At 46.5% G+C, this 12,863-nt stretch overlaps 1 protein-coding gene across 8 annotated transcripts in view; it reads right to left on the reverse strand.

Moving 5' to 3' along the window:
- The window catches only part of UXS1 (UDP-glucuronate decarboxylase 1), a 153,052-nt gene that overhangs the window by 55,171 nt on the left and 85,018 nt on the right, over window positions 1–12,863 (reverse strand). For all 8 annotated transcript variants that reach the window (XM_033948081.1, XM_033948082.1, XM_033948084.1 and 5 more), the window contains exons 7-8: window positions 9,399–9,503; window positions 8,281–8,340 (exon numbers count right to left, since the gene is read on the reverse strand). In XM_033948081.1, the coding sequence (XP_033803972.1) occupies window positions 8,281–8,340; window positions 9,399–9,503 (165 nt within the window). The remainder of the gene's footprint in view (window positions 1–8,280; window positions 8,341–9,398; window positions 9,504–12,863) is intronic.

A 12,863-nucleotide genomic window follows, 5' to 3' on the forward strand; every position in this document is an offset into this window, starting at 1 on the left:
AGTCCCATTGATGGTGAAATGCAATCCAAAAGGGAAGAGCCATCTGTAGCGGTAGCCCTCAGCTCGCAGTATTTGGGTGACTTCCCTAAACGATCTGCGTTTCTGGAGTGTAGCAAGAGCCAGATCTTGATAGACCCCCCACTTTCAACCCCTGCCATACAAAATCGGGGCGACAACGTGCAGCCTGTAAAACTTTTTCCTTCAATTGAAAGTCACCAAAGCAGGCTACAATATCACGGTTGCCAGGACCTCTCACCTGCCCCAGGTTTCTGTGAGCCCTCTGTAAGTCTATCACTAGTGGTATCATCTGAGATTCCTCAGCAAGGAGGGCTTTGCAAAAGTCTGACACTACTTCCCTGGCGTCCTTGTATCGATCCAAATCTGGAACTCCCTTAAAACGTAAATTATTTCGCCTTGAGCGATTCTCCAAGTCCTCAACCTGCCTTTTTAAGTCATCCAGTTGTGCCACTACTGTGTCCATAGCAGCAGATCGTTCCTTCGCCAAGCCTTCCACGTGGCCCAATCGCTCTTCAGCGACAAGGACTCTGCCGCTCAGGTCTCCCACTTCTGCCCGAATCTCTCCCAGCGCAGTCTTCACATCTGACCTCAACCCTACCATTTCTGCTTTCAATTCTTTAAACCACGTCTCGATCTTCCCTTCCATAGGTCGATCGTTCGACACGGAGTTGGTCTGGGAAGACACTGTCTGCAGTGGCGTGGTCGGCTCCGCCATCTTGAGTAGCGCCGTCGGGGAGCCGGGAACGTACGATCGAGTTTTCACACTCGTTGCGCCGGGAAAATGAAATTTCTCCAGTTTCTTCCGACTCGCCATACAATCAGCGAGCTCAGGCACCAAAAAAATTGCGCTCAAACCACCACGGGAAGCAAATATTAAACTTGCAACCGCGCGCCCCGACAGAGCTCTAAGTTTAAGCGGCCATATTCCGTGATGACGTCACTTCCTCCATGTCTGTACTTTCTTGTATAAAATAAATACTAAGTAGACAATGGTCTCCTAAGAAGACCTATGTGCTTACTTACAACCTCTATGTTCAAATGATTTTTATTAAAGTCAAGAAGCAAAAATACAAAAACACTTCCAAGGTTTTTATATAAAAACAACAAATCCCCTCTTCCCCCCATCCCCCGCCCTCCCAAACTTACAACCTCTATAACAGGGGTGCCCAACGCGTCGATCGCGATCGACCAGTAGCTCAGGAAGGCAACTCGAGTCGATCGCACTCGTGTTGCCGTCCTGATCTACGGGCCGATCAGCCTTCCTCTCCAGTGTTCTCCCTAGGGCCTTTTAGCTGGGCGGTCTGCCCAGCTGTCATCTGCCGCTGCTGAACATTTTAAAAAAAAACCCAAAAAAACGGCTTGGAGATTTCAGCCCCTAGCGAACTTATGCTCCGGGCTCTAACGTGTGCATGCCGGCTTCTCTTCTCTTCCCTCCGAAACCGGAAGTTATGTCCGGGGGGGGGGGGGGGGGAGAAGGGAAGCCGGCACGCACATGTTGAGAGCCCTGAAGCAAGCGTTCGCTACGGGCTAATGCGGGAGACAGGTTAGTGAAGCATTTGTTCTTCTTCCTGCCGGGTCCTGCCTACTTTCTGTTTCCGCGAAGGCAGGACCCGGCAGCATTTCCTTCAATAGGTTGATCACGATCTTGGGCTGATCAGCCTTCCTCTTCCCGACGGCAGAATTGACGTCGGGGAGAGGAATGCTGGTTGGCCGAAGCAGGGAGAGCTTGGGGCCTGTTATTGGTGGTGTTTGGGTCCTGGTCCCCGATGGTAATGGCAGTGGCAGTGGCTTGGGGGAGGGCAGGGAGAAAGAAAGAAAAAGGGCAGGCAGGGATACAGAAGGAAAGAAGAGAAACAGAAAAAAATGAAAGGGAGGCAGAGAGAAAGAAAGGGCAGGGAAGAGGAAGGAAAAGTTGGGGGGAAGGAATGAGGTCTGGAAGAGAAGAAGCATACAGGCTAAAAGAAGGGAAGAAAGATTGTATGCACAGTCAGAAGAAGAAAGTGCAATCAGAGACTCATGAAATCACCAGACAAGGTAGGGAAAATGATTTTATTTTAAATTTAGTGATCAAAATGTGTCTGAATTTATATCTGCTGTCTATATTTTACACTAAGGTCCCCTTTTACTAAACCGCAATAGAGGTTTTTAGCGCAGGGAGCCTATGAGTGTCGAGAGCAGCGCTGGGCATTCAGCGCAGCTCCCTGCGCTAAAAACTGCTATCGTGGTTTAGTAAAAAGGGAGGGAGTATATTTGTCTATTTTTGTATGGTTGTTACTGAGGTGATAGTGCTTAGAGTCATCTGCTTTGACCTCTTTGAAAAACCCTGGAATAGGAATGATGATTAACATTTTCTATGCATACAGTGTGCTTTGTGTTTTTTTTTTAAATTTTATTGTTGGTAGATCATTTTGACTTGGTCATTTAAAAAGTAGCTCGCAAGCCCAAAAAGTGTGGGCACCCCTGCTCTATAAAATCTGGACAGATTTGCTTATTGGGTTACAGGACAAAGTGAAAAAAAAGCCTTGAGAAGGAGCCCAGACAGCAGCAGCAGCAAAAATCTTTTTTTCTCTCTCATTACTCTCTTCTCTCTCTACCCTTTCAGCTAGCTGCACGCCGGACACCACTCATACACACCGAGGAACCAAAGGAGCAGGGAAAAAGAAATGGAGGCTGCAGGAACCCAGCGGAGCTACCCAGTGTACTGCATCGAGTGTCATATGTATGACTACCTCCCCTCCGGGAGGCAGGCGTACATATGCGGTCGATGTCAGGAACTGGATAGCCTGAGGAAGGAGGTCGGGAGACTGCAGGCCAGGGTCCAGGAGCTGGAAGGACTGTGCACCTTAGAGGAACCATGCTGGACAACGGAGGATACCACCGGAGAGAGTCACGTCACGGAGCAAGTAAGAGAGCTCGAGAAATTCATCGAGGAGGACTGCAGGATGGTGGCGGCTCAGGACAAACAGCACATCGGAATGGAACCAACAATTGGACAGAATCCACCAGACGCTATGAGAGTAGGACCTTGCGGAGGAGCTGGACAGACAGAGGAGATAGTGACCCAACCGAACCCAGAGGAAATTCTAACGGATTGCGACACGGACCTGAGACCAGAGAGACAACCAAGGAAGGGGAAGTCTGCAATTGTAGTGGGAGACTCAATCCTGAGAGAAGTGGACAGTCACATAGCAGGAGGGAGAGAGGACCGACTAGTGACATGTCTCCCGGGGGCGAGAACGAAGGACGTCATTGACAGAATAGAGAGAATCCTGGACGGAGCTGAAACAGAGGAGACAGCGGTGATAATCCACGTTGGAACCAACGACATCAGCAGGAGGAGCTACAACAGGACTACACTAACTGAGCAGTTCAGGATCCTGGGGAGGAAACTGAAGCTGAGGACAGGGAGGATAGCCTTCTCGGAGATCCTGCCAGTACCGAGGGCAGATGCTAAGAGACAGACCGAGCTGCAAGCAGTAAACGGTTGGCTGAGGAGATGGTGCGAAGAGGAGGGTTTCCGCTTTGTACGGAACTGGACAACTTTTTGGGGGAAGAACAAGCTCTACAGGAGGGACGGACTGCACCTGAGCACGGCTGGGACGAGGTTGCTGGCACGCAACGTCCAGAGCAGCATAGACTTGGCTTTAAACTGAGGAGAAGGGGAAAGCCGACAGTCGACCTGACCTCGACACATCGGACCAAAGTATCAAACAAGGATACTGAACCAGAAATTTGTAAAAGAGGGCTCGGGACTGAGAGGGAACTTTTGGGAAAAGGACACAAGGACGCAATGCAGGGAGCCAATGCACAAACGAACCTAACAAGCAGAATTAAGAGAGAGCAACAGGAGCCAGAGGGTCATCCAAACATGGGGGAGCAGGCTGAGGACAACATAGACACACCGCAGGATGGGGATGAACACAACAAAGCTCCGGGGCTGGCAACCAATGAGGAGGTTGGCAGGGGCGCCAAACCACGAGGAAAACCAGCGGAGAAGGCAAACAACCAGGACTTAAATTGCCTATACACTAATGCTAGGAGCCTAAGAGCCAAAATGGGAGAACTAGAAGTCATAGCCAGTACAAAGGACCTGGACATAATAGGAGTCACAGAAACGTGGTGGACTGACGACAACAAATGGGATGTGGCCATACCAGGGTACAAACTCTACAGGAGGGACAGGACACACAAGAAGGGTGGAGGAATAGCGCTTTATATAAAGGACTCCATACCTTCAACCAGGATAGAAACAACAGTAAGGGTGGACGACTTGGAATCACTATGGATTAAGCTACCTGGAGGAGCTGGAGCAGACATAAAATTGGGCCTGTACTATCGCCCACCTGGACAAACAGAAGCACTCGACCAGGACCTGGAGGCTGAGCTGAGGCAGATATGCAAAAGCGGAAGAGTGATGGTGATGGGAGACTTCAACTACCCTGGGATAGACTGGAGTATTGGACACTCAAACTGCACAAGGGAGACCAAATTCCTGGAAACCACGAGGGACTGTTTCATGGAACAGCTGGTCACGGAACCAACACGGGGGGATGCAACTCTCGACCTAATCCTCAATGGGCTAGGGGGACCTGCAAAGGAGGTGGCGGTGCTAGAACCCCTAGGAAACAGCGATCACAACATGATCCAGTGCAAGCTGGAAATTGGACCATCAAAGGTGAAAAGATCCACAGCGACAGCACTCAACTACAAAAAAGGGAATTATGATGGCATGAGGAAACTGGTGGGAAAGAAACTCAATGGTAGCGAAAGGAAGATGGAGTCTGTAGAAAAAGCCTGGTCCCTACTCAAGGGCACGGTGCAAGAGGCACAGAACCTGTACATCCCCAGATTCAGGAAGGGGTGCAAAAAAAAACCGAACAAAAAACCCAGCGTGGATAACAACTGCAGTGAAAAAGGCGATAAGTGACAAGAAAGCATCGTTCAAAAAATGGAAAAAGGACCAAACAAAGGACAACCAAAAGGAACACAAAGACCACCAAAGGGAGTGTCACCGTGTGGTTAAAAAAGCTAAAAGGGAATATGAGGAGAGACTGGCGGGGGAAGCAACAAACTTCAAATCGTTCTTCAGATATGTGAAGGGGAAGCAACCGGCAAGGGAAGAAGTGGGGCCATTGGATGATGGAGACAAAAAAGGAGTGGTAAAAGAGGAAAAAGAGATAGCAGACAGGTTAAATAAGTTCTTCACGTCAGTCTTCACGAGGGAGGATACATCCAATATTCCGGAACCGGAGGACATCGTAAATGGGGATCAGGATGAAAAGCTGGTCCAACTAGAGGTAAGCCAAGAGGATGTCCTCAGGCAGATAGACAGACTAAAGAGCGACAAATCGCCAGGTCCGGACGGCATTCACCCAAGGGTACTCAAGGAACTAAGGAACGTAATAGCAGAGCCACTTCGCCAAATATGTAACCTATCCTTAAAAACTGGAGAGATCCCGGAGGATTGGAAAATTGCAAATGTCACACCCATCTTCAAGAAGGGTTCAAGGGGGGACCCAGGGAACTACAGGCCGGTGAGCTTGACCTCGGTCCCGGGAAAAATGATGGAAGCAATGATTAAGGACAGTATCTGTGAACACATAGAAAACAATGGACAGCTAAAGTCGAGCCAGCACGGCTTCTGCAAGGGTAGGTCATGCCTCACAAACTTATTGTACTTCTTTGAGGGGGTAAACAGACAGGTGGATAAAGGGGAATCCATTGACATCATTTACCTTGACTTTCTAAAAGCCTTTGACAAGGTACCGCACGAAAGACTGCTTAAAAAGCTGTGGAGACACGGGGTGCAAGGGGAGGTCCACCGATGGATCAAAAACTGGCTGGCAGACAGGAAACAGAGGGTTGGAGTGAAGGGCCATTACTCAGACTGGCATGGGGTCACAAGCGGAGTTCCGCAGGGGTCGGTGCTGGGACCGCTCCTGTTCAATATATTTATTAATGACCTGGAGGCGGGAACAAATTGCGAAGTTATTAAATTTGCGGATGACACCAAACTGTACCGCAGGGTTGAAACCATGGAAGACTGCGAAGATCTGCAAAGGGACCTAACGACGCTAGAAGAATGGGCCAAAAAATGGCAAATGAACTTTAATGTAGGGAAATGCAAGGTCATGCATGTAGGGAAAAAGAACCCGATGTTCAGCTACAAAATGGGAGGATCACTGCTAGGGGTAAGTAACCTTGAAAGAGACCTGGGAGTGATGGTGGACAAGTCTTTAAAGGCGTCGGCACAGTGCGCCACAGCCTCAAGAAAAGCAAACAAAATGTTGGGTATCATTAAGAAGGGTATCACGACCAGGACAAAGGAGGTCATCCTGCCACTGTATCGTACAATGGTGCGACCGCATCTGGAGTACTGTGTCCAATATTGGTCGCCGTACCTCAAAAAGGACATGGCGGTACTTGAGGGAGTCCAGAGAAGAGCAACTAAACTGATAAGAGGTATGGAAAACCTCTCATATACTGACAGACTGAAAAAGCTGGGGCTGTTCTCCCTGGAAAAGCGGAGACTTAGAGGAGACATGATAGAAACCTTCAAGATCCTGAAGGGTATAGAAAAAGTAGACAGGGACAGATTTTTCAGATTACGGGGAACCACAAGTACAAGGGGGCACTCGGAAAAATTAAAAGGAGACAGGTTTAAAACAAATGCCAGAAAGTTCTTTTTCACCCAGAGGGTGGTGGACACATGGAACGCGCTTCCGGAGGCTGTGATAGGCCGGAGCACGTTACAAGGCTTCAAAGAAGGTTTGGATAGGTTCCTAGAGGATAAAGGAATTGAAGGGTACAGATAAGAGTAGCGGTAGGTTATAGGGATAGTCTGGGACCATTGCTCAGGCAATGGGCCTGATGGGCCGCCGCGGGAGCGGACCGCTGGGCGAGATGGACCTCTGGTCTGCCTCAGCGGAGGCAACTTCTTATGTTCTTATGTTTCTTAAAGAACAAAAAGCTGCAGAGACATTAAGGGAGGTAATAAATAGGGTTACTACCACATTCTCAGTTTTCCTAAACTCAAGAACAAAGTTATAACTATGAAGTTACTGCAGCTGAAACCAACTACGACATTCTACACCAGGGGTGCCCACACTTTTTGGGCTTGCGAGCTACTTTTAAAATGACCAAGTCAAAATGATCTACCAATAATAAAATTTTAAAAAACACAAAGCTGTACTCAGAGAAAATGTTAAGTATCATTTATATTTTGCGGGTTTTCAAAGAGGTCAAGGCAGATGACTTTATGCAATGTCACCTCAGAACAACTATTCAAAAATAGACAAATATACCTCCTCCCTTTTTACTAAACTGCGATAGTGGTTTTTTGAACAGAGAGCTGTGCTGAATGCCCTGCGCTGCTTTCGATGCTTATAGGCTCCCTGTGCTAAAAACCGCTATTGCGGTTTAGTAAAAGGGGGCCATAGTGCAAAATATAGACAGCAGATATAAATTCTCAAAACGGACACATTTTGATCACTAAATTGAAAATAAAATAATTTTTCCTACCTTTGTTGTCTGGTGATTTCATGAGTCTCTGGTTGCACTTTCTTCTTCTGACTGTGCACCCAATATTTCTTCCCTTCTTTCAGCCTGTTGTATGCTTTCAGACCTCATTCCCTCAGCCAATTTTTTCTTCCTCTCTCCCTGCCCACTACCCTTTCTTTCTGTCTTTCTTTCTGTCTCCCTGCCCCCCTTTCTTTCTGTCTGTCTTTCTCTCTCCATACTCCCTTTCTTTCTGTCTTCCTGTCCCCCCTTTCTTTCTGTCTTCCTGTCCCCCCTTTCTTTCTGTCTTCTTGCTCCCCCTTCTTTCTGTCTCCCTGCCTGCTCCCAAGCCACTGCCGCCGCCATAGGGGAACAGGCCTCCAAACCACCACCGCCGCCATCAGGGAACAGGTCTCCAAACCACTTCTGCCCCACACAGAAGCATCGGGCCGACCAGATTTCCTCTCCCCGACGTCATTTCTGAAGTTGGAGAGGAAGTTCTGGGCCAACCAGGCAGCGGTTGGCTGGCCCGGAACGTCCTCTCTGATGTCAGAATTGACGTCGGGTGGGGGAAGCTGGTCGGCTCAGTGCTTCTGAGTTGGGAAGCAAGTAGAACGTGAAGGCAACGCGATCGACTCGCGTTGCCTTCACGATCTACCGGTCGATCGCAATCAACCTTTTGGGCACCCCTGTTCTACACAGTTTACCAAACTACTTAAAGCTTGTCTCTCACGTTCTACATAGATTTCAGTGATAAGCTCCTACCTCCATACACCTCAGAAGTGGAAGCTAGTAAAAGCCTGGCTCCAACACGTTTAGCTAGCCCTAAAAAAAACACAAAAACCATAATGAAAATTCCTTAGTTGTAACAGTGGATGAATAAACATTTTACAAATTTTTAGTTCATCTACAAGTGCAAAATGGAATGGCAATGTCTTTAGCTGCTTTAGCGTTGAAACAATTTTATTGAAATTTCACAAAACAAAGACATATACAAGAATTACAACACTAACAAAGTCCCCATATTCTCCCCCCCAGCCCATCTTTAGTTGCTTTAAAGATTTTTAAAAAATTAAAGTTTAATGTTCATACAATATAAATATTTGGGGCTAATTTACCCAATTGTTTCCTGTTAAACAGAAAAGGAAATGTTAGAAAACCGTAATTTTCTCAACCCCTGCTCATGCATGGCTTTTGTGTTCAAAATAATGGATATGAAATCCAACTCAAATGTGGTATCTCCATTATTGGATATAATTTATAATATTTAATACCTTTTACTGGAACAGGCCCTCTTCCAGTAGGTAGCAGCACCATTAACCTCCATTCTCAACTACCCAGAGTTTTGGTTTGTTTTAAACAAACCCTTCAGAACAGTTTAGCCATCACAGCAGTCCACGTTTAGGCAATAGGTATCAGTACTAAGTGATGACGAGGAGACCCTGCGCATTTGAGAAGTGAAAGTCTGGTCCAAGACTTCCACTGGGTCAGCCCTGAACCAATAATCTTAAAAATAAGGCTACTTCTTATTTTAAACTCTCGTTCCCGCAGCAACAAGGGGGCATTCGTGGAAAATCAGGGGCGGGAAACTGCACGGGGACACCAGGAAATTCTTTTTCACTGAAAGGGTGGTTGATCGCTGGAATAGTCTTCCACTTCAGGTTATTGAGGCCAGCAGCGTGCCTGATTTTAAGGCCAAATGGGATAGACACGTGGGATCTATTCACAGAGAAAGGTAGGGGAGGGTCATTGGGGTGGGCAGACTAGCCCTTATCTGCCGTCTATTTCTATGTTTCTATGACGTGTTAAAGAAACAAAGCAAGAAAAATTAAAAAAAAAACAGTACCTATAAAACAAACCACATACACAGGATTTCAACTTACCCAGCATATTTAATGTCCCAATAGTGTTGGTCTTCAGTGTCTTGATAGGATTATACATGTAATTTGGAGGCGAAGCAGGAGATGCCAGATGGTAAATTTGGTCAACTATAGAAGAAAAAAACCATAGCTCAATGTAAAAAAAAAAATTATCAGCTAATAAGCTAAAGATAGATGCTGTCTGTATTGATGTGATATAGCACAACCTATCAATTTAAATAGCAGTAAACACGTGTATAACTAATATAATGAAAATGTCAAAGGATTCAGGAATACAAGGTCAATCATTGGTCTTAAAAGAAAGTCATATCCTTTCTGTAGCAATGTAGAAGAATGGATCTATCAGGGGTCCTCAACCCAGTCCTTGGGAAATACCTAGTCGGTCAGGCTTTCAAGATACCCCGCATGAGCCAAATTTACATACCACAGAGGTAGGACATGTATATCTCTTTCATGCATACTCATTGCAATTTATTAAGAAAATAAGATCTGCCATACTGAGACAAACCAAAGGTTAAGCCCAGTACTGTTTCCAACAGTGGCCAATCCAGTTCACAAGTACCTGGCAGATTACAAAAAACATGGATTTCATGCTGCTTACCACTAGGGATAAGCAATACAGCAGACCCTCAATATTCGCGAGGGTTAGGGGCAGAGCCGGCCCGTGAATATTGAAATATCACGGATATCTTTCAGGGCCAGCTCTGACCCATCCCCGCGTCCCGGACCTTCCCCAGTTTTGACGCTTCGAGACTGCCCACACTGTGCATGCACCAGTGCCTTCCCACCTGACGCTGGCTTGCGGTTCCTCAGTTCTGTAAACAATCTATGAAGCCAACCAGGAGATGTGGGAGGGAGTGAGACTATCTGCCTGCTGACCACGGTAACACTTGTAAGTAACTGTGCTTGATCCTAGGACAAGCAGGCAGCATATTCTTACATGTAGGATTCCCTAGCTTACTGCAATGGGTTGGAGCGAGAGTTGGCCATTAAGAGGAAAATTCTGTAATACTGCCTGGCCGAAATGATCATCTCGTCTGGAGTAGGATTGCAGACAGTAGTGAGATGTGAATGTGTGAATTGAAGACCAAGTAGCTGCTTTGCAAATATCATCAATGGGAGTGGAACGTAAGAAAGCTATTGATGCTGCCATAGCTCAGAGACTTTGTGTTCTGTTACATGCAGGCTGCTGACCAAGAAGAAATTGTTTGGTTACAGTAGTTCCAGTCAAAGGAGACAAACAGTTGAGATGAAACCCCGTGTGGCTTAATCCTTTGAATGTAGTAAGCCATGCTTACAGTCCAATGTGTGACGAGCAGTTTCTTCAAGATGAGAATGAGGCTTTGGGACGAATACTGGAATCACAATGGAATTCCATGACTACTTTGGGAAAGAATTTCAGATGAGTTCTGAGAACTACTTTGTCATGATGAAACACTGTAAAAGGTGGGTTGCAAACCAATGCCTGAAGTTCACTCACTCAACGAGTAGAAGTGATACAGATTCAATACAACCACTTTAAGTGAGAAACTTAAAATGAGTAGATGCCAGTGGTTCAAATAGCGGTTTCAGCAGACTGGCTAAGACTATATTAAGATCCCAAACAACCGGAGGGGGCCTGAGCGGAAGTTTGGAGTTGAAAAGTCCTTTCATAAACTGAGATACAAGTGGGTGAGTGGCCAGAGGTTTATTGTTGAAAACAGCATGGAAAGCACTAATAGGACTGAGGTGAACTCTGACCAAAGTAGTCTTAAGTCCAGAGAATTGATAAGGAATCTTCAAATTTCAACCAAGCAAGTGTTAGTAGTTGCATTCTGATATTACCCTGTGCATACATAGAACATTAGTAAACATTCTTGTATTATCACAAGAGAGCCTGCCTGACATAAAACCACTCTGATCTTAAGAGTGGATTCAACCAGCAAAGACGGATGTGACAATTGCGGTTTATCAAATCTAGGACAAGATTGAATCCTATAAAGAGAGTCAATTTTCCTTGGAGCTACAGTAATGGAAAAATGAACCCCCCAGTTCTTAAAGAGCCTCTTTAAGTAGGCCATATAGAGGCAACTTAAGAAGCTCCTTAGGAGGCTCATCAAAATCTAAAGCCTCTAAGAGCTCTGCTCTAGGCTCAAGGTCAGATTCCAACTTAATAAGCAAGTATTTTCCTATATTTCTGATAAATTTGGTGAAGGTACGCTCCTCTGGAGGAGATCTGCACCTGGGAGGCGGAGGAGATGGATCTGAAGGGATTTCATATACGATTCTGGAGTTGATAAAGTATGCTCAATATCAGTATCAGAATGCTAAGATAGGTTGGTATCGATGTCTGGTGCAGCAGGTGACTCTATATGATGGAGAAGATGGCTGTTTTCTAGATAGTGGAGTGTGACAAGGACTTCTTTTATGATGCCGGTACCGAATGTCACCTAGAATGTTTGGATCTTGATATTCACCATGAGGAAGAATCAGTACCATGGGAAGCTTGTTTATACTTAGAACAAGCATTGGTACGATGCAATGTCTTCTGAGGTTGCACTGAAGGAGAACGCCGATGCATCAATTGATGTCTCAATGTAGATCAATAATGCTGTGACATAGACCTACGATGCAAAGTGCCTCTGACTCCATGTAGACCTGGTGCTGGTACCCTGGGGCTTTGATATGCTATGCTCTGGATGGGCAGGTACCGAGAGAGTTGGTGCATGTACTGGGGTAGAATAGAGCTTAAAGATGTCACCAAGCTCCCTGCTAAAGAACTCCTTCAGTTGGTCTTGGTAGATCTGCACTGATACTGTTGGCTCAACAGCCAGTAGCATCGATGCTGCAGGGCATCTAGGGGAGGGTGACCTCGATGAGTATGCACGCCCTGTAAGAGACACCGCCTGCACTGAAGGAGAACGGTGGCGTCTACTCTTGGTATGCATTGAGGGACTTGATGCGGTAGAGACCTGCGACGCTTGCTGGGAAGATGGCTTCTTAGCAGGCTTCCATGGAGGAATGGCATCTGATGTCGATGTTGGTACTGCCAGTACCAATGGTCTTGCCTTGTCGCTGAGAGCCCACTGTCGAGCCAAAAAGCTTCTGCTGCTGAATCTGTTGAGCCTTTAACGAGCGCTTTTGTAGGATGGAACAGCGAGCACAAGTGTCCACTTGATGCTCAGTCCCCCAAACACTGCAAACACCAGATGTGCAGGTCAGTAATGGAAATTGGGCGCTAGCACCAACAGCACTTTTTAAAACCACTCGAAGGTCTTGACATGGACGAGAAAAATCGCAGCAGCGAAGTCAAAAGACTCTATGGTGACTGAAAAATGTGAAGGCCTGACCGAGGAACTGCAAGAAAATAAAACTTTTTTTTTTTAAGGAATCACAAAAAAAAAGGAAGGAGCCGGCTAGGGAGGAGGTAGGACCGCTGGATGACGAAGACATCTATTTGCTTTCTTAGCGGCCGCTGCGCACTGTGCC

This window comes from Geotrypetes seraphini, chromosome 6 (assembly GCF_902459505.1).
Source record: "Geotrypetes seraphini chromosome 6, aGeoSer1.1, whole genome shotgun sequence".
In the NCBI taxonomy this organism is placed as follows: domain Eukaryota; kingdom Metazoa; phylum Chordata; class Amphibia; order Gymnophiona; family Dermophiidae; genus Geotrypetes; species Geotrypetes seraphini.